Source organism: Plodia interpunctella, chromosome 18 (genome assembly GCF_027563975.2).
Source record: "Plodia interpunctella isolate USDA-ARS_2022_Savannah chromosome 18, ilPloInte3.2, whole genome shotgun sequence".
Taxonomy (NCBI): Eukaryota; Metazoa; Arthropoda; class Insecta; order Lepidoptera; family Pyralidae; genus Plodia; species Plodia interpunctella.
The window spans coordinates 5352585-5377891 of NC_071311.1; the positions used below are offsets into that span (position 1 = coordinate 5352585).

General features: G+C 33.8%; 1 protein-coding gene across 6 annotated transcripts in view; it reads left to right on the forward strand.

Moving 5' to 3' along the window:
• Dscam4 (Down syndrome cell adhesion molecule 4) overlaps positions 1-25307 on the forward strand; it is a 149656-nt gene that overhangs the window by 80098 nt on the left and 44251 nt on the right. For 5 of the 6 annotated variants that reach the window (XM_053758909.1, XM_064436528.1, XM_064436527.1 and 2 more), the window contains exons 3-7: positions 10081-10199; positions 20294-20492; positions 22832-22987; positions 23471-23602; positions 24733-24868. In XM_053758909.1, the coding sequence (XP_053614884.1) occupies positions 10081-10199; positions 20294-20492; positions 22832-22987; positions 23471-23602; positions 24733-24868 (742 nt within the window). The remainder of the gene's footprint in view (positions 1-10080; positions 10200-20293; positions 20493-22831; positions 22988-23470; positions 23603-24732; positions 24869-25307) is intronic. The other variant, XM_053758911.1, reaches the window with a different exon arrangement.

The following is a 25307-nucleotide window of genomic DNA, read 5'->3' on the forward strand; positions in this document are numbered from 1 at the left end:
GGCTTTAAACTGACTAGAAGCGTAATTATAAGCGATTATAATCTGGCAGGTCCTCTACAATGATTAATGCTCGTCCTCAGCAGTTGCGTAGACCGCTAGGTACTTTAGTAATATTCTAAATACGGATAGCGACTTTTATTTCACGAACCCAGAAGCGAAGCCGTTTCTTAACAATCTTTCATCTTTATTTTAAATATACTAATATAATATATTTATATGTGACTGTAATATCGCACTACCATTTACTACGATAGCGCTATAATTGTGTCCAATTTAGTATATCCCGACTTTACTTTCAAGACGTGTTTAAATTTTGACATGATACATACAATCCTGAAAGTCACTTACTTGATCTTCGCAAAATTCAGCTCAATGAACATCTCATACGGTTCATATTGGTATCATAATGTCTATGAAATAGGTAAGTCAACGATAATGCGTCTCAATATTTTCCACTACATTAGATAGGATTCTAATAAAATAATTACTTTCACTTATATAGAACAAGAAAGCGATCAAAAGGCGTGTGCCTGCAAAATTACACTCTTTGATAAAAGTGCGTAGGCTGAGTGTCCCAAAAGCTACTCAGCACATTTTTTTAGATGATAGGTAATTTTGTAGGAAAACAGAGCGTTCTGGAACCTTGCCTTCGAAAATGGGCATCGAATTTATAGGTACGTGTATAAAAATAAATCAATTTGTTTCATGTAAGAAGGCGTAGAGATAGGTTCTGTAAATTCAGCAGGAGCCTTTGTTCATTTATATTGCGCCAAACAGAGTAATTCATAGAGACAGTGTTACATTAGACCTCGTTGTCTTAGGATAGCGAAGTAGGCCGAGAAACAAATTAATTCAATTTATATTTGAGCACCTTGGGAATGTTGTGATCCTGATAAATTTTGGACGTCATGTAAAAGTAGAATAATGAAACGGGAAATTTTCAGTAAACAGCGTAGGCTGAAGTAGATACCACCGTGATACCTAAAGGGTTTTATAATTTTAAGCCTCATATAGCTAATATCCTTTCATCGTTTATGTTAAAACGAAATAATCTAATATTCGTTAAAGAGATGAGATTAATTTGGGCTCAAGAATATTGTTGAGATTAAGACGAGACGTGAGATATCGAAGTATAAGGACGCCGTTGGAATTGGATCAGTGGGAAGTACTCACTCGAAGGGGTGTGCCGACGGGCGTCAGATATCGGGCCTGTTGAGGGAACAGAAGACGGAGATTAAACTTATGGTATTGTATTTCAAACCATCAAGTTTTGATTAAATTAAACATTTGGAGAACGTCTTATGAAATCTATTATATTATTAACTAGCTGTTCACAGCTCTGCTCGTGACAAAATATGTCGGGTGCGTTTGTCAAACAAACTGACACCCTCAATTCCGGTCTCTGGTGGTAGGAATTTGAAAAAAAAGGTAAACTATGTTTAAATTTCTAGTACACTATATGCATACCAAACCTCACAAAACTATTTCAGCGGTTCAGCTATGTATGCGTAAAGGCATAAATTAAACATAAGGTACATATAACTATTGTGATAGGTATGTGTTTCCCCCAAAATTGACTGTTACATATAATTTGAAATGATATTGACAGACATAAAAATAAATATTGAAAATACTGTGAACAAATTCCACTTACTTACACCATTACACGTGTTTTCATTTAAATTGGGTCACAATTCAATTAGTAGTTTGGAAATCGATTCATTGACAATCGACTGTTAACCATGGGTGATAATTAAAACGAATAGCGAGCGGAATTTTCCGATCTATCGATTTAATTTCTCGAAATTTAAATAGAGGTGGCGGAGAATATTTAAGTTAGACATTAATCTAAGTATTCTTGATTTTAGTGACTTATTGACTCCATTGTTGATGAAAGTCAAGATTTTTTTCATACAATTTTTGTTTTAAAATATGGCGTTCCTCACGGAATAACATAGAAACAAGAATGTATACAGTGGTAGGCGAAAATCAGACAAGTTATCACATCATATTCTAAGTTAAATAATTTTTCTCAAAGCTACGAACTACTAGGATTTCGGAACGTATTATTCTTACTATCGTTTATCGCTATTATATTAAGGGGTTAATTTCTGTAATTAATATACCTAGTATTAGTAGTATTTGTTGCAATTGATGTAGAAGCTAATAATGTCATGCCTGTGTTTTTAGCATCCCCTTTGACTGTCAGTGTTAAAAGGGCTAAAACAAAGTTGGTAATTTGGCGAGTGGAGTGAAAGCTTTCCGGGTGACCGCGGCTGCCAACGGCGCGCAACGCGTGGTATGTCCCTCAATAATTGCCGATTTCACACGAATTGAAAAAAAACCTTTTGCCTTTTTATTGGGCTTTACAATTGATTTATTATGGGCTTTCATTTGAACAAGAAAACTTTAATTTCACTTAGTTGAAGGTACAAACTTTTCGAGTACGTAATTAGTTTAAATAAGAGGTGTATTGTATATATTTTTTCAATAATGTTATTAGTTTATGGTCGATTTTCGGTTTGAATAAGGAAGGCATATTTTTTATCATGCTTAGGCTTAGCCTCAAATACTAGCAAGAAATTAGGTGAAAAAGAGGTTTTTGATTTGAAAAAGTCTGGCTTGCCTGTAGCTGAACTTATGAAAACATCTAAATAAAATTACAACCAAACCTATGAAAATCAATTATTCAAAGCAAACAAGTTGACCTCAAATTGGTTGTTTACCAAAAAATTAAAGAAAAAATTGTTTACCAAAAAATGTGTTTTTCCAAGGCCCAATTTCAGCAGTAATGAATTGTGTAGATTTGGGAGGACGTTAATTGCGTGAATAAAAACGAAGGAAGCAGCTGTTTGATATATTTACTTTGTTTCGAAACAGAAAAACACATTAAAATCTGGCGAATGTTCGAATTTTCGAATAATTTAGGTATATTTCTCTTATTAGTGTAGAGGTAAATTCAACTTGTTGGAAAAGAACAGACTTTCGATAATTTAATTTAGACAGTAAATAACTAGGTATCTACTTATACTTGATATCATTTGTATTTTTAGATAAATTAATACGGATAATAAAACTGGCATTAACATCATTACAATCGCTATTGGGATATTAAATAGTAGTGGATATCGGAAAAATGTGCGCCATGGAATGTGTGGCTGTAAGCAATATCCGCGACGATGAGATTCTCGGGGCACCTGCACTAACCTGCCGCTGTTTATGATACCCTAGTACTTTTACCTTGAATTGTTTAAACAAAACTGCTATATCGCAGCTTCGATGCTTACTTCAATGCTAGTATCTGAAAAATCATGTTCTCGACCTGTGTCGTTTAGAGTTAGTATCATATGGTATAACTAACTACGAACGAGCCAGGTCAAGAACATGATTTTTTATACAAATCTTCAATTCACTTTGGGGCACCTATGGAAACTGAAATTTATTCGGAGGTATTCTACCTCCGTGTACACGCGTTCCAAGTTAGCGACTTTGCCGCAACATTAATAAAAATTAATAAGAAAAATCAAATAAATAACTGTTCCCGCTATTTAGTACGATCTCTAGCTTTTTCTGAATAGCCAGTTGTCGGGTAAGTCATAACTTACCCGACAACTGGCTATTCAGAAAAAGTTTCGATAAATAAAAGAAGTAAGTACTTGATAATACCTTTAGTTTAACTGACAAGATGACGGCACAGGAACGTTTTGAATGTACTTCGCTCTGCCGTGAAAATTTTGGAAAATTCCATTCATAATATAAATGGAAAACGTAAAATAAATACATTTTTAAATTATTGTCGGTACGTTCAATTTAAATCTCCACCAAAGGAAAATATAGGGCCTAAAATAACACAGTTACTACCTATTTATTTTGCTTAATGTAGTCTGAAAAATTAGGTTTGTTTTGTCGAAATGGATCTGACGTCGTCTCTTACATTATTTATTCTTAAATTTGACCATAAAATGTAAAGGTTATCACAATTTTACGTCATTTTTGCCCCACAGATACACGAAATTTACTTAGGCACTTTTATTTACTTAGTATATAATGCCAAAGGTTAAATTTCAAGTTTGGATGATAAAATGTGCCAAAAATTATTTAATTTTTTGTTACTAGTAGAAATTCTGCATAATTTATAACACAAATTCAATACAGATTAATGCGTCATGAATGATCAGTTTTTACAATATTTTTTATGACATGCCGGTATATAGGTACTATAATTTGTATATACATTATATTATTAATTGGTAATTATGTTGACCGTAACGGTAACTTACCTATATAATTATAATATTTTTCACGTTTCAATATTATCAGTCAAATAGCCCGTATTCCTTTAATCGTAAAGCCAAGATGCCTTTAATATTCCATTATAAGGTATCGAATATTACCTGGCTTTGCCGTAAGCCGCTCATGCGTATAATAACATACGATATGCGGAAAGCAATTCCCTTTGAGAATCAAAAATAGGGTTAAAACCCCATAACAATGCCACATTTTTATGAGCACTCCAAACATTCTTCTCTCCTATATTATCATATTCCTGCATTCTAGACAGTAATTTTACGTCTGGTCGCCTGCCTGACGACAACTTTCTTTCGAGATGCTGTTGTTATCTATCAGATGTCAAGGATGCTTCGCACTACATTCATGAAAGGGTAAAAAGTGCACGCAACAAACACAATACAAGTATACTTATTATTTGAATGTCTTACTTAAATTACATATGTGTAGTTTCTATTGCCTATATGGAAATCTATATAGATATGTATATAGATTGGTTTTTATAAGAATGGAGATAAGAACAGAGGACTAAAAATTACTACGTACGTATGTATATGTTATATTTAAGTGCTGCTAGTGTTAGCAGTACTTAAATTTAATTAGATTTTTCCAAAAACTTATAGAAAAAATCTCAATGTATCGGTAAAGAAGCTGACGATTAAGACACATCTCAACCGTTCTTTTGTAATTTTAGATATCTATAATTGCAAAGAAACTTTGTTCTGGAATTCTCTTGTCCCATTTCATTATTGTTTATTAACGTTTAATAGCTCTTGAGGACAAATTTCTGTCAAACTTCGCTAACTGAATGTCTATCAGCAACTATTTGGACACAAATGAAGATGGACGAACTGAAACGGTGTCAAAGATGAACTAAGTACATTCTAAGACCTAACTTTATGACAAAAATTGTATTGATTGAAACTTTAGGTTTTAATTTTTCAAAACCTTCCTTTTCCACGCCATATTCTAAATTAAATAATATTTACTAAACCACTAGCATTTTGGAGCAGTTGTTAAGGTTTAGTATGTTTAGGAATCAAATTTTATATGTATTGATTTCCAATATCGTATATACAATAATATGTTGATTTTATGTAAAATACGAAGATTACATACCAAATTGTAGATAAATAACTTTCAAACTTTTACATTTTTAATAAAAGTAAAATCAAAATGATCAACCAGCAGACGGCCATTTGTTTGCAAATCTTCGAACGCCCGAGACAGTGTAAATTTCGGTACACAAAATAACCAACACAGTTCACCGTGAGCGGGTGTGTATAATAGCGTGCCCTGTAGTGTAGTTATATCGGCAGCCAGCATTGTATCGCATCCATTGTGGCTCTAATGAGCAATCGCGTCTGACTTCACGCAACTCTGCCCTCAATGGACTTAATAGTGAACCCTGAAAAGATGTTTCCCTGAGTGTTCTATACAATTTCTTTGAAGGAACTGCAAAATAGCGACTGAAAATGTCGCGAGTATAATTTAAGATATGGATTTATCTTTTCATTCAGAGATTCACTTAGTAGATTTAACTTTTACATTTTTTTAATGTTACTTGAAACTTCTGAATTTGAGTAGGTTTTTGATCAAATTCAAATATAATAAGACTATTGTGTATTACCAAAAAATATTTAATCTTCAAAAGAATCCATAAGCCACTAGAAGTTACCTTTGTTCAAGACTCTAAAATCTTACGTGATGGCGTTGATAACAGCACAAACGCTATTGATACTCTCAGTCAGCAATTTGCTTGGCAAAACCCAGATACGCTTAAACTGCGGTCATTAGCACATTTATGGAGAACTCTGAGAACTGCGGACTCCCCGCGCTGTGCAGATTAAGGTTAGGCACATAATAAACAGGATTATATTAACTAGTATTTTTACTAGTTACGCTCATTACTTCATGATTGAGCAAAACATATTCACTCACTCACTCACATCATCATAATGATCATATGTCTGACCGAATTTGATCATGGTGACAACTTCAACAATACAGAATTTATATAAGTTTATTAAGTTATACGATTCTCATACACGTGAATCCTGGGACACGGGTAGTAAATAACACTGTATAAAATGATGAACTTATAGCCGTATCAGGGAAGGAAGAACGTTGCTAAATCGGCAGGTTGGTAAATAAATAAACATTCAAACAGACGGGATTGGCATTAGGTATGCTAATACGAATTGTTACAAATCGGCGAATAAGCGAAATTATATCGAGCGCCTAAAATACTGCGTACTCACTGATCTGCAAATGTTTTCACATGGAGCAAATTGAAGTACATTTAAATAATTATATGTATCTGTAATAATTCGTGACACAGTCGTCTCGTAGGATTAAAACACACACAAAACATACTTTTAGGACGCCAAAATATCGTAATGTCAAAAAAACTCTCGTTGTACCAGATTTTCCGTATAGCACCACGTGATGTGAAGTCGACTGTACTATGCTGGAAATCCAAAAGTTTTCAATTTAAGTGTGATTGCGACGAGACGCAGGCGTATAGAGGCTCCTGGCACCAATCGCAGATGCTGATTGCCTCCATTTCCCATTCAACCCCACGCTTGAAAGCTGTAGTAATCCTTGCTTTTTGACAATAGCCATTTTGAAAGAAATATCTACGCATTGCCCTGAAAAGGGCGTTATTGTCCATGATGAATTAAACAAATCCGGGCTTCCAGTTGTGGCAGTCGAAAATGAATCTGTAAATACGCGAGGATGAGAGATGAATTGAAAATAATCTCAATTTTGCTAAATTCGTAGTCTGTGAATTCATAGTCTATGTAAAAGAATTTTATTGTAATTCCCAAACATATTATAGATATTACGTAAGTATTTATATATAGTTTCAGTTATTTTTTATTTAGAAAGATAGCATAAGAGTTCTTTGTTCTAATTGATTTTTGAAAGAAGAAACCTTATTATATTAATGAATTTAATTATTCAGAAATGAAACTTGAAGCATCTTATCATATTATTTTGATTTTCATACTTATACAATTATAATTATATCATTTTGGAAAAAGTAACTTAAAGAAAGTTTACACATTTTTTTTTTTATTTTTAAAATATTTCACATTATCATTTCCATCGGATATAATATTAATTCATAACCTGCCTAGGTTAAATAGCTGTGTAGGCATAAAAAGCAGTGTGTGGAATTCGGGTCCCAATTTAATGTGGCGTGACTCTTTTACAATAAAATTCATATAAAGATAATCTCAAACATTCACGAAGTCTTTTGATTTTAATCTATAACGACCCGCAATAAATTATACCATATCTCCAGGATTTCAACGTAATATAAATGATGCTCAGCGGAAATAAAACCCTTTTTCAAAAGTTAAATCGACTTTCTGAACTTCATTCGAATAAAATGAACAAAGGCCGATTAAAAAAAGTTGTCACAGCTCTTCAGAAGTTTTTATACACTTGAAAAAATAAAAATAAAAATCTGCATTACCATTGTCTCTGTCCAAGTTCAGCTTTTCAGAAGCATAGTTTGTTAAACCGAGTGAACTTTGTATCTATTTCTACCGTTTGCGTTATATGATTTCTTGATATGATTAAACATTGTTTATCCCGATGAAACGTAGACTGCTCTACAATTAATAAAAAAATAGCTTCAGGTTAATAAAATATTATTAAGACTTTATTTTCAAAATCGGTCATGAGAGTAGATTTGCAGAATTCTCTATAAGTCACTAAGTACTTATACAATTATAGCGATACATTAAATGAGACGGAAAAATATTAAACTCAGAATAAGGATAGTGTATACCTACAATAATTAGACATATATGAACTTAATTCTAAGCGTTTCCCTTACAAAGTTATATGAGAATCAGAATACGACGCCGCAGCTGTTTCAAAACTGACATAATCTTAGGAGAGTGAGAATTGTTGTTTAGTTCGTGATTAATTCATACGACATCTGTGTTCAGCTGTACTATCATTACGGGGCAATTATACATGTACAGATTCCTAGATGTATAGATGTAGTCATCAGTGATGTAGACAAGCCAGATAGGTTGACAGTTTCGCACCCACTTATCGGAAGTAACCCTAATCGCTATAAGGTACTTACATCTTTTATCCATAAATGATACTGGAAGAACCTAAAAAATTACCAATATAGCAATAGCAAATCATGCTGCAGATTTTGCAAATTTTATGCAAATAATTTAAAATATATATTTTTGAATATTTTTAGATTCCGTCTCCTAGTTTACTTGAATGAATGAAATTTATTTACCAACAATCATATTAATACTTACTAATATCATAAATAGAAAAGATTTGTGTTTATTGTTTGTACTCGTAATGAATAAACTCAAAAACTACTGCTACATCTTATTGCAGTACCCGGGACGGAAAGCTAGTATGTTAGTATACATACTTATCCGATGTTAGTAGAAAATTAAATTAAAGCAGTTATTATACAGACCATTCCTGCACCACCCTCCGGCAATAGTGCAGCAATGTTTTAATTTGTTTAATAATGATTAAACTAGGATGATTGAGTGCGAAATCGGTGAGACATCACACGATGTCGGCTGTCGCGAAATTAAACGGAAATCGAACACTGTGGCTTGTGGCTGGCTCACTGGGGCGAATGTATGCATAGCTACGACTTATTCCCGTTCGAATCTACGTTTAAATTGCATTATTTGAAGATAACACAATGAAGAGATTCATTGTGTTATCATGTGTGATTCATTTGGATGAAAGATAGTGTGAACCCCGAGGAAAGTTTAAGTGTATAGAAATATAATAATTTATTATGTTTTTACCCGAGCAAAGCTGGGACAGGTCACTAGTAGTTAATAATTAAATTAATAAATTGGTGGTGCTGATGTGCTGTGACGCGTTTTATTGACATCTCTCAATATTTATTCGCGAAGATCTATGAAATCCAGCAGCCAGATCCGCAGCCAGATCCAGCAGCCAGATCCGCAGCCAGATCCAGCAGCCGCCGCCGAAATAATTTTTCGAAAAAAATATATGTCACATAGTCCACGCCCCAACGAGAATGATATCATGCAGAAACTCCCCCAAGCCTCATTGTACAACTTGTTCAAGTTTGCATAGATAACAAAGCACTGCCTAACTACCCGGAATCTACTTCATTAGAATATATCCGTTAAATCGCTGGTTATTTCATTAGCTTTGAGTGTGGAAGTCATTTCTACACCTCTAAGACATCTTGATTATTCTGAAAGTAAATTAGGTAACACTAATCGTGCTGCATCCAGGTGATCGAGACACATTAAATTCTGTTACCTTACCGGGAAGTTTACGAGGGATGTCATTTAAGAATCGGAACTGGCCACTACATATCTATATAACATTTAAAAAGTTATTATTACATTTGAAAATGGAACTCTTTGCCTATAGAATGCAGTGGACGGTCGGTCTAAATCAGTTGTTGTACCACGAAACATAGACGCAGTGCATGAACTAACAATGCAAGATCGTCATGTTACATATCGAGAGTTAGAGATTAGGTACCGTCCCAATTACTATTTGGTAAACAATGAAGACCGATATAATATCTTAGCAATAAAATAATAATTCATCTGGCATGATAGGCACCAACTCTATTTAAATAAGTTTCTTTAGGCATTTCTTATTCGAAAAGGTTGTACTAAAATGCTACTAAATAGATGCTACATATATTCTTTAATAGGTACGCAAAAAAGTGCTTGCGTAGACCTATTTATGCTTTGACTTATACCTCATTTTTTCAAAAAATATTATCTATTGTTACAGCAGTACGCGTGTCGCCAGAACCTCGTCGGTTACCGGTGATCCAGCAGCCGCCACACCACGTGGAGTTCACCAACGACACGGGCACCACGCTGCGCTGCGCCGCTCGCGGGAATTACCAGGTAACTTACCTCTTGTAACTCCGTGACTCACCAACACGGACACCACGCTCCGGTGCGCCGCTCGCGAGAAATACCGAATGAGCAAGCATAAATAAATCAAGATCGTCGCCGCGCGTGCTCTCCTACTAAATTATTTCGCAGTTATGAAGCAACTATTATTATTTATCTTCGGGGATCAGTGAAAGCACCAGACGTGTAATCTGATCAGTCCGTCAGTCAGTTATAGTAGGACCATTTTACCCAACTCCCCGAAATATGCAACTTAATATTTTACATAATAGAAGTTTTTAAAGCTGAATTTTGTCAAAAGTAAGTACGAATTCAGAGCACAACATTAATTACCTCATTCCCACGTACGACTACGATATCGCTGACTCGCATCTAATTACAAACTTTATTTATCCCAATAATAAAAGGTTGAACTGTATCGTAATACCAATACATTACTTGCAAAAAATACTCGTCTCCAACTCGTATAAAATGTAATAGAGGTATAATCCCGTGTACAAAATGACGGACAGATCTACCAGCGAAGACAACTTGTAAGATGGATTTGTGTATTCTTCCGCGAAAGAATTACAGAGCCGGATACAAATTGGGGTTTGTACGGTTTATCTTCGCTGACGTGCTCAATTTGTTGTTGCGCATCTTTTCATTTCATTCGGCCACGTTAGAGATGACATGAAAAAAATATTTTGTTACCATCATAACAAAGATTTTCAAGTAAATACTTGCACTTTTGATTAGCAATTTTGTCTTATTGTCTTTTCATTTATTATAAGTAGCACATGTAAAATACTTTGTCCACATCATATAACACTCAGTAAAATTATTTCCTTGAAATCTGCATTCAGGCAACCTGCACGAACCCAGTAGCTGGATAAAACGAACAGGCAAAAATTATTTTCAAAAGCTTTCGCGACGGAAAGATTTATTTTAGAGACGTGACAAATTTTTTGAGATTTCCATTATGCTTCGATTATGCCCTCAGTCACGAAGTTGTTTCCTGTACTTACGTAATTTTTTACACTATGTGAGTTGGTATTAGTGATTTCATTGGGAACCCAACAAAAACATGCTTTAATCAATATCAATACATATATCATCATCATTAATCATCATCATCAACACATATAATAAAATTGAAGAAAGGTCAAATTTGTACATTGGATTATTTTTTTAAATTCTTCATGGAATATACTTAGTTACTGATATAGATGACCAAAATATAGTTTCGGAAATTTTTGCCTGTCTGTCTGAACGCGCATCACTCGAAATGTACTGAACCGATTTGCTTGAAATTTGGTACGCAGGTACCTTATATACCGGAATAACATCTTGATACATTTCACCCCGGTAAAAGGTCAGGTTCCCGTAGGATAATTGAAAAATTAATAATGAATAAAAAAATACTTCGGAATCCCAGGTTAACATCTTATAGACATTTCATCCCGGAAAATGAGAAAGGTCCTGTAGAAAAATTAAAATAACAATCCACGGAGCCGATTTACTTTAAAATTTTGCAGTAAGAAAAAGGGGTGAAAAACTGTTAATATGAAAAGTCTATAGCGTTGAAGTTAGTGAATGAAAATTTGGATTTTGGTTGTTTACAAGAAATTAACGAATACGTGTTTCAGATTTTTCTGAAAATTAACCCTCAACCTTCAAAAGGTGAAAGATTGTATGAGACTTACATACAAAAAAATGTTTAATTTACGTGTGTAATGTTTAATAAAAACCGGGACGTAAAACGTCGTGGAAAATGGGACGGCACGCGTTGCAAATGGGAAGTAGACACTTAGTGGGAAACGGGACGGGACACATTGCGAAAAACATGATGGCACAATATGTAGGAAACGGTACGGGATATCTACATTACATATCAGGAAGCGGAATTGGACAAGTTTGTGGGACGAGACACGCAGCGGGAAATAGGAAATTGAAGTAAAGATGAGAAAAATGCGAAATTAAATCATATGTTTACCAGTCTCACAGAGTACGCGATAAAAAAATACTGAGATTCACGCGGGCGAAGCCGCGGGCAAAAGCTAGTCATTAATAAAATTGTGTCTACTAGTACAACAAATTGTTTTTCTATTTTGCATCTTATAAAATATTTAATCGTTAGTAAGCTAAATTAGATTCAAATTGGGAATCTAACCAAAATGCCGAAAGCATTCAAATGATGAATCATTTGAGTATATGTATATTTATACATAAATGCTTAATTTGTCATTACTTTCGAAATTAGCAATAGAAAATCTAGAGTAGCTAATGGATTATCTCCCCCATCTATATCTTCTCAGGTAATTTTTGGGATATCCCTTATGTATACAATTACAAGTCTCGAAAAAGCACAAATGTGAACTTATTTTTTGCGGAACTGATTTTCACACAGGACAAATCTATTTAAATGTGCGTCCTGAATTATAAATGTAAAGCAACTTTATCCTATTCCGGTTTAGGATAACACACTGAGGTTTCCTTAGAGAAAATATCATTTGCATATTCAGCAAACGGATTTAGAATTTCAATTATTTGCTAACTGGCAAACCGGAATCTGAATAAATTGTTAGAAATCTATTGGAACTACTTTGTTGCATACTAAAATTAGTAGAAGTATAAAACATCTATTTAGTTCTGTAAAATTTAGTTCTGGTGCAAAATACTTATTATTTGGCAGTTTATCCCACTGCTGGGTAAGAGAGACCTTGCCTTGCCCCACAGCATCTTATCTTTTCTCCTCCGATTCGAGAATGATTATAATTTTAGAATCCAGTATGTAGATGCACTAAGTTAGTTAGTAATAAGTTTGGATATTTTTAAAAATTATTCAGCGAAATTTTTTGGCAGTCCACCTTGATCAGCCTGCATGGGCCACGGGAACCCAAATTGTGTGACGAGTCGAATCTACTTATCGTAACCAAAAAAAATGATATATATAACGAAGTGTACTTTGGCATACTAACCAGGTTACATAGAAATAATACATTTATTTGTATGATAATCTTTAATACAGGCCAATCAATATTCTTTAACATATTTATGTAAATCTTAACTCCCGACGCACACAAAGCACGGAAAATGCTGCACTGCCATGCCGTTCACGCCAATCTGATTCAGTATTCACAAACCAGCTCCCAACTCAAATATAAATAAAGTTTTTCCATTCGACGAAGTTCGGATGAAACTTTATGTCCCTAGATCCATGGAAATAAAGATATGCGCGCCCAGCGGGCGGAGTTTCATAAATATGTAAAAGTGTTGTGTCTGCTAACTCATATCTCTCATTAACATGACATGCTGTATACTGATGAGGTGCAACGGGTTTTTGCTCTAGCAGTTATAATATATGCAGTTTTCAAAAGCGCAAACCAACATTAGAAGAAATTTTAACATCATTCAGTCAGGTTTATAAGTCGCGCTAGTGAAATTTATATTTTGTGTTCTTTTATTTATTGAGTGTCATATTTTATAACTGTATGTAAAAAACTAACACGATAACGAGTATTAGTTTTCGAGTTTTATGAATGCATGAGTTACTTAAAATAAATTCAAAGTCTGTCAACGCTTAGGTGTGTGCCTATATATTTTTTTTCAAAGTTTTATGTATTTATTTTAAATTTTTGAAAATAATAAAAGGATTAAAAACATTTGATTCGAGCGGGCATCAAACCCATGCTCATAACCTAGCCAAGTGCTCTTAACCACTCTTTTTTTTTCTTTTTTTATCTAATATTTATTTTCAAAATATGTGTGAAATGTATAATAAAACTGTTTATATTTAATTTTATTGAATAATATACCTATACCATTTCTACGGAAAAAACATTCATATATGGCTCATACTTTTATTATAATTCGTTTTCAGCGTGAAATATGGAGATTTTAAAATTCACGTATGTACGCTCACTGACGATTGTTCCCTAAAATTAAATTGAATATACAAAAATGCAGAATGAATTGTAACCTGACCTCGCCTTTTATAAGTTTATATTTCAATGAATGTTAATTGAATTTCAGGGGAAAGAAAACTGAAAATATACAATATTATAGTCTAGACAATAATAATATAGCAAAATATGTGGTCGAGCGTTCCCACGTTCAATTTGAAATCTTGCTTGTTAATTTTGTAGATCAATCACTTTTAATCACAAAAGTTTAAAATCAAAACGTGCAGGTAAAGTATTTCAGTATTCCAGCAGCTGAAGTGATTGGTAGTCGACAAATGGCAGCATTTTAACCGCAAGCCGCCTACCGACTCCGATAACCGCTGGAAACACAGCGGGATCGTTCTGACCCCTTGACGTCTATTGAAAATAAAATATTGTATCCCCCTATATCAGTAAGCCAGTAATAAGAAGTTAACGATGGAGAAATTACTTATTTTAAAACTGTAGTTTGTTGCTGAGCTCTAACAACATACTTACGTACATTGTAGAAAAGGTCTAAAGACCTCTCAATTTACATAAAATATTTTTTTGTAAAATTACAGTGATTCGGTGTATACGTTAGCAATTACATTAGCAAAATCATTTTTATTTTTAGAAAGTTTCAACTCAAGACGTAACCAAATCTGTATCATTCCAATTTATGCAAGCTGTGCAACAAAAGTAATATTTAAATTCGATTTCTTTTTAAATTTGAAAAAGTCAAAGTGAGAACAATATCCTCAAAGTTTGTACGGCTATTCTCACTTACCAAAAAAACTTCTGTTATTGAGCCTTTCGTTGTAGAACTTGACGGCCGCAAAATCTGAAAGTTTTCACGTTCCCGAGTTTTGGAATATTCCGAGTCTGGGAACAATTCCAGAAGGAATCCCAGGGACCTGCCAAAATTCCACGATTAATTTCATAACTTCACATAGCTGTATAAGTTATACAGCTACGTGAAGTTATGAACACATATTGTGAATATAGTGGTATAAATATATGTTTCCCTTAAATTTTACGTCAGGTAAATAATATTTTACAAAAATATAAAGAGTTGAAGGTTAAAACAAAATTTAAATGAATGGTGATGAAATAGTATTTCTTGTCATGTACCTATATATTGTATATTTATTTACTATTTTTGGAGTCATTTAGTAATTATTGTATATTCGGCATATCCACAAATTATATGACATTCATGTTTTATCAATTTTCTGTGCGATTATAATGAAGAACAAAAACTTCTTATAAAAATGTAGATTCAATGTTATCAAAATACTGCAAATGCTACTGCTTTAGTTTAAAGTTTATTTTATAGATTTATTATTGACATGAAGATATATTTAAATAATATATTTGAAATTCTGGAAAGAGTGATAAAATTGAGAGGTTCTTAAGTTGATAGCGATGCTTAAAAGCATAATTTTTATTACCCGGCCGTCAGCTTAACGCCATCCAATGTATCATAAAAGTCGAGAAAAATAAACGGTTTAGCCAATAAATATTACATTTGATTTTAAATACTACCATTATTTATATATATATATATATAAATTGTAAATTGTAAAATTGAAAAATAATTAGAACGGATGTGTAGAAACTACAAAAGTTTAGAAATAACAAAATTGTCCCATACAATCCGACCAATTGTGATAGTATCATGTAGTCGTATACTAAATTTATATTATTGCTATTAGACAAATTTTGTTATAAACTAAAGGTACATTTTCATTTCTCACGGAGGCAAAATGCATGAAATCACATTATTTTGATCTCTTTAATCTAAAGTTGTATTCTGGTGTTCACGCCCAAGCGTCGCTAATATAATACCCGAGACAAGGTATATATCCTTAAAGCGTAAACAACTCATAAAACAAATGGAAAATAAAAAATGTACATAAAAGAGAACGTAAAATCTGAATATTCTGCTCTATTAATGAAAAGGGTGAAAGGCGAGGTAGGGAGACGGCAAACAATGCTGAAATGCGGGTCGCGGATGACAGAGGAAAAACTAATGAAGTGCTGGCTTTTAAGAAATTGAGAATTACCATCGTGACACGAATCCGACTCGTCTGCCGATGGAGCTCGTTGATTGGATTTTGTTCTAGAAGTATTATCGAATTTGGCTGATGGATTGTAATGTTTTATTTGTCTAGTGTTTAACTTGATTCTTATATTTACATAAATATAAGAATCAATTCTCTTTCTATTAGCGCTATGACTAATATTATACCTAGAAATATCCCTCTTCTTACCTGACTAAATTTAAAAATTATTCTACGGTTTCTGTAAAAAAAAAGGTATACAAGACAGAGTAATGACTGACCTAAAGAAAAATATAATTAAGTACATTTATTTTACTTTTATCAAAATGTAATCATAATGTAAAAACATTTTTTTATAAATCAGCACGGGTATGGAAATGAAGCCCCGAGGCAACAAACATTCTAAAAATTAAAACATTCTAAGAATAAATCAATAGCCAGTAACGTAGCGGAATATAATTGGATTCAAGTATATAATTTTTCACTCCATGTTAGATTTATCGAGCAATACAGCTCTGGTTATCAAAGCGAGCTTAGCGAGCTTTGAAGTTGAGGGTCTCTATGAGGTCGCATTCCAGGAATAGTCTGGAAATAAATAAAATGTAGTTAATCCACGAATCGATCTATACATTGTTCTAAATAGAAATGACTTGAATATGTATGGCTTCTACTACTATAATACGCAGCTTTGAACAATTATAACAATAGTAATAGGAAAGGGTTAGATTGAGAAATTAACTAATGCTGAGTTTAAATTCTATCGCATCATCATATACCCCACATTAAGTGAGGTAAGTTTAATCTAAATGACTTGGATCTGAATCTTAGATATGGAACTCTAGATCAATTCTAAATAGCCCATATTATATCTGCAAAAAAAGTTTTTCTTACGGCAGATGAAGTTGTCAATAAATAGATCCCGAACGGTTACAAACCTTATATTCTTATTTTATTAAACATTTTAAAAATTAACATCATAAAATACAGCATTAATATTGTAAACGGAACAATTTTAATCAATTCCTTTGTGTCTAATTAAATTCCAATTTTCAAACAAAAGCAATAAATAGATGGGCAAAATGGAATTATAATTACAAAAGTTATAGCAAATTGTCGTATTGAGTCCGTATTGGCTGGGTTATGGGTTTCGGAGCTTCTTATTGGCCGAAACACAAATTTAACATCAGAAATGGTTGGGGTATTAATAAAACCGATATTTACTTAAAATGTACCGTGCTTAAATATAGAATTTATGAACGGACTCTCATCGGGTGGTTGTAATAAATGCGCTCGGTATTGCGTATCCAATATATCGATTTCCATTAAAAGTTTCAATAACTGATAACCTTTGATTTTCTAAACTGGTACTTAGGTTTGTTATGGGATGTGAGTGAGCAGCTTGGATTGATGAGATTAGTAGGATTAGTATTAGCCGAATGCAATATTCAGGTACCTATTACATTCAGCTGACTTTGCGGTTTACACATACACACCATTGGTAGCCAAATCATAATCAAATCATTTATTCAAAATTAGGCCTCCTTAGGTCCAAAAGAAACTAACACAAATCCAAATTCACTTTATGACAACATTTATTTATGAACCTTATTTCAATAAAAAATTCAATCTAATCTTCCCTGTAAATAAATTTAGATTACTCTATAAATCATTATTGTTGAACGACATCAGACAGCAATTGATATTCAGTCCGGAAGACGGATCCTTCATATGATCCCAGTTCCCGGGCGTCTCCAACGCAGCCTTGCCCTAAACAAAAGCCGACTTCCATCAAAGACGAAAAGAAACATAAAAGTTGTAAGTTTCAAAGGGATGATCTCTTTATTTCCCTTTTTGTTCTTTCCTAATAAGTACCTACTGTGGTCGTGAAATTGTCAGTGCTAAATGATTTCTGCAATTTATTAATATCTTGATATGTATCAAGATATAAATTCTGTATTCTTTTTTATTGTGGCGTGAGTGTGTTGAACACAAAGGGGAGGGTGCAAACAAAACATCATTAGGGCCGTAAAAATAAGCTCGGCTTGGAAATTATTTAATTAATTAGAAAGAAGTCGTCCTGAACTTAATGAGACGTGCTTTACTTTAAATTGAATTAAAAATACCTACATTACTACAAAATCCTAAAAATACATGTAGGTTTTTGTGCTATTATTGCATTATTGGTATTGCATGAAATAGTTAGTTTTATAGTTTAATTATACTGCACTAATAGTAAAATTGGGTTATTGGAACAATTTTCTGATATGATCGTGATTGCACTATGTACAAATTAGATATTTTATCGTTTCAGCAATGGCAAAATTACCTCAGGGTACCTAATTAATTTTTAGATTTATTAGTAAGTGTAAATAATACAATATATTTTTCTTTTGTAATTTTGATTTAAGTACATATTATGTTATTATTTATGCTATATTAAATTTTGTTAGCCTAAATAATATGATTTTAGTATCTTAAAACGTAAGATTCATTATTTTTATTTCTATAAATTCTTTTGTTATAAGTAATTGAGAATTAATCAATAGTCTTTTATAAGTCTACTAGTGGCCCGCCCTGGCTTCGCTCGGGTAAGACTATAATAAATGATATACACTATCTATTGGTGAAAACCGCATAAAACTGCAGTGCAGTGCACTGATGCGCAGTAGTTTTTGAGTTTATCGCGAACAGACAGGCGGACAGATGCGGTAGAGAACTTTGTTTTATACCTAATATAGGTATAAGGATACTTCACTAACACATACTGGAAATAAACTCAAGACAGTGTTAATAAAACCAACAGCACAAATCAAACATAAAACCAATACTTGGCTGAAAATATTAAAAAAAATAAACTGTTTCGCTTCGTTGTGCAGGAGCGGAGGCGGGAGCAGGCAAATGGTGCAGAAAAATGCAAATTTGCACGTTCGCTCGGCAAACTATCGCCTGCCTAGATTTAGTTTATGGGTACTGAGAGGGACAAACTCGCTGATAAGCGCTTCACTCGATTTAAAACTCAACAAGTGGGTCCGTTTTCTCGACAATTCCCAGCAGACGTATCGTATTAGCTTTTCCTGCAATCTAACAAATGTAAAATATAAAGTATATAAATTCATGGTGATAAATTATATCCCGAGATTAGTTTAGATTTCTGATTGAATGATCCATTATCTTTTCCTAGAAAATTTGTGCGCGGTTTCATTACAGCTTACAGCTACCAATTTAGAACACGATTTCTTTGTTTTGCTCTCCATCAATTGATAAATCAAAAATGTTTAACTGATGTAATACTAAGAAAGTGTATAAATTGCTAAACCTACTTGGAATGTTAGTTATGTGTGAACACCATAATTAAAAACATTTTCGGTACATACATGTCTGGTTTTATTTGCAAGTCATTAAAAAAACGGTCAATAAACCCTTTTTTTACCTCTAACAATACAAAAAAATTATAAAATGCCGATGCATAATCCACATGACAATATTACTGAAAATGATTTCTCCGGAATAGAGGGCACGCGTGAGTGCCGCCGAAAGGACAAATATTTACTTCGAAACAAAAGTGGGAAACGTTGGCATGCGAAAGACACACAGGGGACGAAAATTCGGGCTTATAACGTTCCCAAAAATTCCCTCAAGCGTTATAAATATCGCTGTAACGTATTTAACTGTCAGAAAACCTTACATCGCTACTTTCTTTTTTCCAAGCCAAGTTTTACTCGTGGACTTGAATTCGTGCAGAATTTCGTGGAGCTTATTGTCTTGGGTACTGTTACTTTTTTAATTCATATTGGTAGATTTGTTATCTTTATTTTCTCGTCCTAAAAATAAAAGCGAGACTTGTGTAGGTGTCACTTCAATAATAACGCTTCGAGTCGTTTATATGGAGAGGCATATAGGTAACTGGTAATAGACGACAATGATGTAAGGTAAAGCATGGGCCAGACTTATGGCTAGCAAGCCCACCACCCTGGTGAAAAGGTGGTTTAACAGCCTTTCTTTTACCAAATTTTGACTTACCTATTTTATAAACTGCAGGCTAAACAAGTTGGAAACCACAATCATGAGCAGTTGGGCGCATGATTAAGCATGTAGTACATTTAATTGCTTGTTTCAGCTGGACTGGGTGCTGCAGGACAGCTCTCCCGTGACGTCCCTGCAGGGGCTGCGCCGGGTCCTGGCCAATGGTTCGCTGGAGCTGACCCCGTTCCCCGCAGACCAATACCGGCGGGACGTCCACGCAACCACCTATAGGTGTAGGATCACTTTTAGCAGCGGATTCGCTGTCCTATCTAGGAATGTACACGTCCATGCTGGTAAGTTTCATTCTTTTATAATTATTGAATAATGACTTTTACTCGCAGCACCTCCCGTGGTCTTTAACTATATTTATTCCAAAGTTAAAAAACGGGTGGTTTAGCCGTACAAGCATGATATTATATACACTTTCGCATTTATAAATATTAGTATTTATCCAGAAACTATGGGTTACTGATCGTGCCGAGATAGTTTATTTGTAGCGTAGAAATATTGAATTATGGAAATATTATAAAAATGACTTATACACAGAAGCAAGTTTGGAAGAAGAAATAAAGCATGCACCTATCCAAAGACATTTATAGGCATATCACAAAATATCTATCTAAATTGATTTTCTAGCTGACCGAAAATAGTCGAAACATTTTGTTCATATTTCACAATGTTCAAGTTGTTGTATTTATGTATGACCATATTGTGAAAATTGGGAAAATGTTCAAAAATCACCTTGTGAACTCCATTATAATAAGTTATATACCTTTATGTATGTCACGAAGAAAATCAATATAATAATGAGGTTTGTTTGGGACTAGTTTTAGGGGATCGGGTAAGGCAAGAATTCAGCAAGTTTATGAAAAGGGTACACTTTGTGTATTCAAGTTACCCAGATATGATAAATTGAAATCGAAGATTGGTTATACAAGTGTAATTGGAACAAATGATAGAATTCAAATAAATCATCACTGGATTTATATTCACTTCATCAATCCAGTCTGAAAAGTATTTAATAACTCGTCGGCAGTAAAGTAAATTAATCATTCATATCAATATTGGAATAGCTCCTAAAATTAATCTAATCCAAGAATTTAATTACAACAATTTAATTACCGTCCTCCATTTATCATTCCGATTCATTTAACTTTATTGCTGCGGTCCTATGCCCGGGACATCATTCAAACATCTGACATTAGATAAGTTTTATTAACAAGTTTCCTTGCAGCAACTTGTACTATAACCGTGTGTCTGTTCCCACACACTCAAAGAGCCCCTCCAAATTATTTGTTAGTATATTGTATACGAGAACGTGACAAATTATGGTAGTCTTTACGGTGGTAGTAAATTTAATAATTTACTACTGAGTTACGAGTCAACATCACATTACATCAATATGTCCAAAATCATTGCAAATTCGACGCTATTGCCATCGCATAAAATTTAATGCAGGGTAATGAGACTGTACAGTAGAGCGATTTCTTGTAAATTGATGTCTCTTTGAAGGAAAGGCTGGGCATCGCTACTAATTCAAATGTACTTTGACAATAGAAATAGTTATACATTTTTGACGTCAATAAATTGATTGCATTCAATGTTTACAATGTTGTCCAAAAATCAACTTTGACATTCAGCTAAAAGAATTCATTAAAAAATCAAACAATAATTAATTACTAATTTAATGAAATCTAACTTAATCCGCCATCTCTTATCAATAATAACACGTACATCTTCTATACAAACTCCTCTTTCCTTTCTTTCTCCTTTCTTCTTCTATACAAACTCTTTTGAATATGTATGTTTATCTTTCCATTTGGAAAGAGGAGTTTGTATAGAAGATTTACGTGAATTAGATTTTGTTTCTTTGAAACCATACCGCTCGAATTTTCGAGCGGTATGGTTTCAAAGAAACAAAATCTAATTAGGGTCAATTCATCATTAAATTATGGTTAAACGCTTTAAATGAATAATTAATAAAAGTTCTGAATTGGAATGAAGGTAAAGGGAAAGTATCCCTCGTTTGTTTAGGCAACTGCCTTAAAGTCAAATTAAGAAGAAAAGTTGGGGGTACAGCAGGTGACAGCCCTGTAAAGTAACATTCACGAAGTTTATGGAAAAACTTTCGAGTTACCCTTACTACCAGGGCAACTTTTACTTTCTACTTGTTAGCAATAGGTACTTAAATGTTGTGTATTTGTGTTAAAATTTGTGAACGAGACTGCTCAATTTGCAACTGAAACTTCACATTATATTTGTAGGTAACTTAAAGAAATATATCGATTAGTATCCTTTTTAACCCCCGACGACAGAAGCAGTTATAACTTTAACGTGTCTGTCTGTGTATCTGTATATCGTTAGTGGCATCGTAGCAACAAAATGGCTGAACCGAATTTGATTTAGTTTTTACATTTGAAAGATAATTTAATTTAGCTATGTATGGAAATTGTGTATTTCCATTTGGAAACAGTCAGCTTTTCTAGCTGATGTAAGCAACTTCCACAGGCCAGTTTATGACCTCGTGGTTAGGAGATAGGGTTATTAAAAATTTATAACGAATTAGCACTACACTCATCCGACTCAGAATGTGACATTGTTTATAATATTAAATATTCATTATTGTTAACAGTTATCAACACACCATGGGAAGTCCACGTACCCGATGAATACGTGATAGCAGGCAACGCCGCGGTACTCCGCTGTGTGGTGCCTGCACACTGTACCGACAGGGTCGACGGGACAGAATGGTACACTGATGATGAGATCAGTGTGCTCAAGTATTTAGGTGAGGTTATATGTCCTATAATTAAGCGATTGAAGCAGACAGTCACAGGGCTGAGCAAATTAGTTTAGTCGTAATCACACAATAAAAAAGTAAGTTATTATTACATTCGAATCTTTTATATCTCAAGGACAGTACATCTTAGTGTCATGAAAAATATTGCGATGGAGGCATGTGTACAATATTTCTCACGAAACTCATCAAAACAGTTGACAGGAGGGCGCGACACACGCAATTACGTTTTCATCGCAAATCTCATTTCGCCCGGGGAAAATCTTAGGCGTTAAACGAATCTTGAATGTTCTTTTTGATATGTGGTTTTCTTACTCTTTTGAATATGTATGTTTATTTTAAATAGTAAAAAATATTTTGAAAACCTAAATCAAGCGTCAGGAAATTCCCAATCTTCTTTGTTATTACGAACTTAATTAAACAAAGTATGTTTAATATATCACAGACAAGTAATTGACTTGTTTCGTGTAACAGGTCCTAAATACCAGCGTCTGGATGACGGCTCGCTGTACATTAGCGACGTGAGCCCTGACGACCGGTACAGCACGTTCCGGTGCCGGGTCCGGGACCGGCTGTCCGGAAACATGTACTCCAGCCAGTATTTTGGTGAGTGTGCTCTTTCTCTTAACCTAACAAAAAACACATGCTGCTAGCTTTCACACTTGCATACTAGTTACATATTTATTTTGTTTTAGCATCAATTTACTTATAAGTAGTTTTAATTCATTCCTTGACGACATCAAGCCAGCACTTTTTTAAATTGCCTCTTTTGTCTAATCCCTACTTAAATATTGCAACATAACAACATCAAAATACACACACAATACAACACAATAACAACCACTCCTAATTATTTTACTTTTTAATAATACTGATTTTTCGCATCTCGGTTTAGACAGCACAGGCAATAAAGTATATACTTAACTCTGCAAACTAATTTCTAAACGTGAAAATACCAATAAAAGCTGGCAGCGAACGGCACAACTTTTCAGAACCGATTTATTTTCCGTGTCACTTTCACATGTCCGTGGACCATTTGGAACTTTTGAACGAACCGCAAAATATGACGCGCCTGCTTTTAACTTCTGAAATCCAATTAAATAATGTTTGAAACTGAATTTGCACACAAATTGCAAGGCTATAGATGCAAGTTTTAAATGGACATGTTTTCATTCCAAAAGTTAGTAAACATACACGAAACATGCGCTAACTTTGTTGATTAAAGATTAAGGTGACTATTTAGCAAATAATGAAAACTGAATTTAACAAATTATGAAACCCGCGACTCCGGAGTTGCTGACATTCTTCCATCTGCTAGAAAAGGTCTGACGGTTTCCAAACGGCTAAACGCACATTTTCCAAACATAGCTAAGAACTAAATTTGCTAAATTCATACAGCACATACTCGAAAATTGGACTAAAGTTTTCTGTCCTATTACCTGCTCCAACATACTTTGGTAAGTTAGAGTGTGCACAATTTCTGAAGCTTCCTGGAATTTCACTTTGCTCAAGCCAAAGTATTACACATATGTAATAATATATATATGATTATAAATTTACATCGGTTAGTGCTAGTACAGTCACGTGACTGTACTAGCAGGTTATGAGTATCTTAGTTGCCTTGTTCGACATTCATATACGGATATGGAGTGGTCCTATTCTAGGGCGGAGTCACACGCCACGATATTATGTACTTAGAACATTGTCTAATTAATTATATGCCCTTTTTTCTCCAGGTCACATAATAGTGACAGAGCCCAAAGGGGGAGTGAGACCTCGTGTAGCGGTGGAAGCGCGGTCACGCCGGGTGCAAGCCGGGCAAGACGTCCGGTTGCCGTGCGCCGCTCACGCTTGGCCGGTGCCTAGTTACAGGTAGGATAGATTAAACTAACTTATTGTTGTTATTAAGCTACATTCATTTTAGATTGAAAAATATGATGCTACAAATACTTAAAAAATTAAACTCATATAAAGAAATTAAACATACGATATGATTATTGACTTGCCAGATTTATAAATAACATAAAAATAAAACTAAATAAGCCTAAAACTGATGGAGCACCCAGGATCGGCTCCCAACAAGGAAACTCCGATTTACTGATTTTTTGTCTTTTTTCGTTTTGAAATTCAACATCTCTCTGACGTCGATAAAAGTTTGTGGGGAAGTAGCGTTTTTGTAAAAACCTTATCATTTACTTATAATGGGTGCGAGTACTAAAGTCTTCTGAATAATAATAGCGATTCAACTTTGATGTTTGCATCTTTAATTATTTTTCATTTCCACAAACTTTGTTCGTCGAATCCACCATTG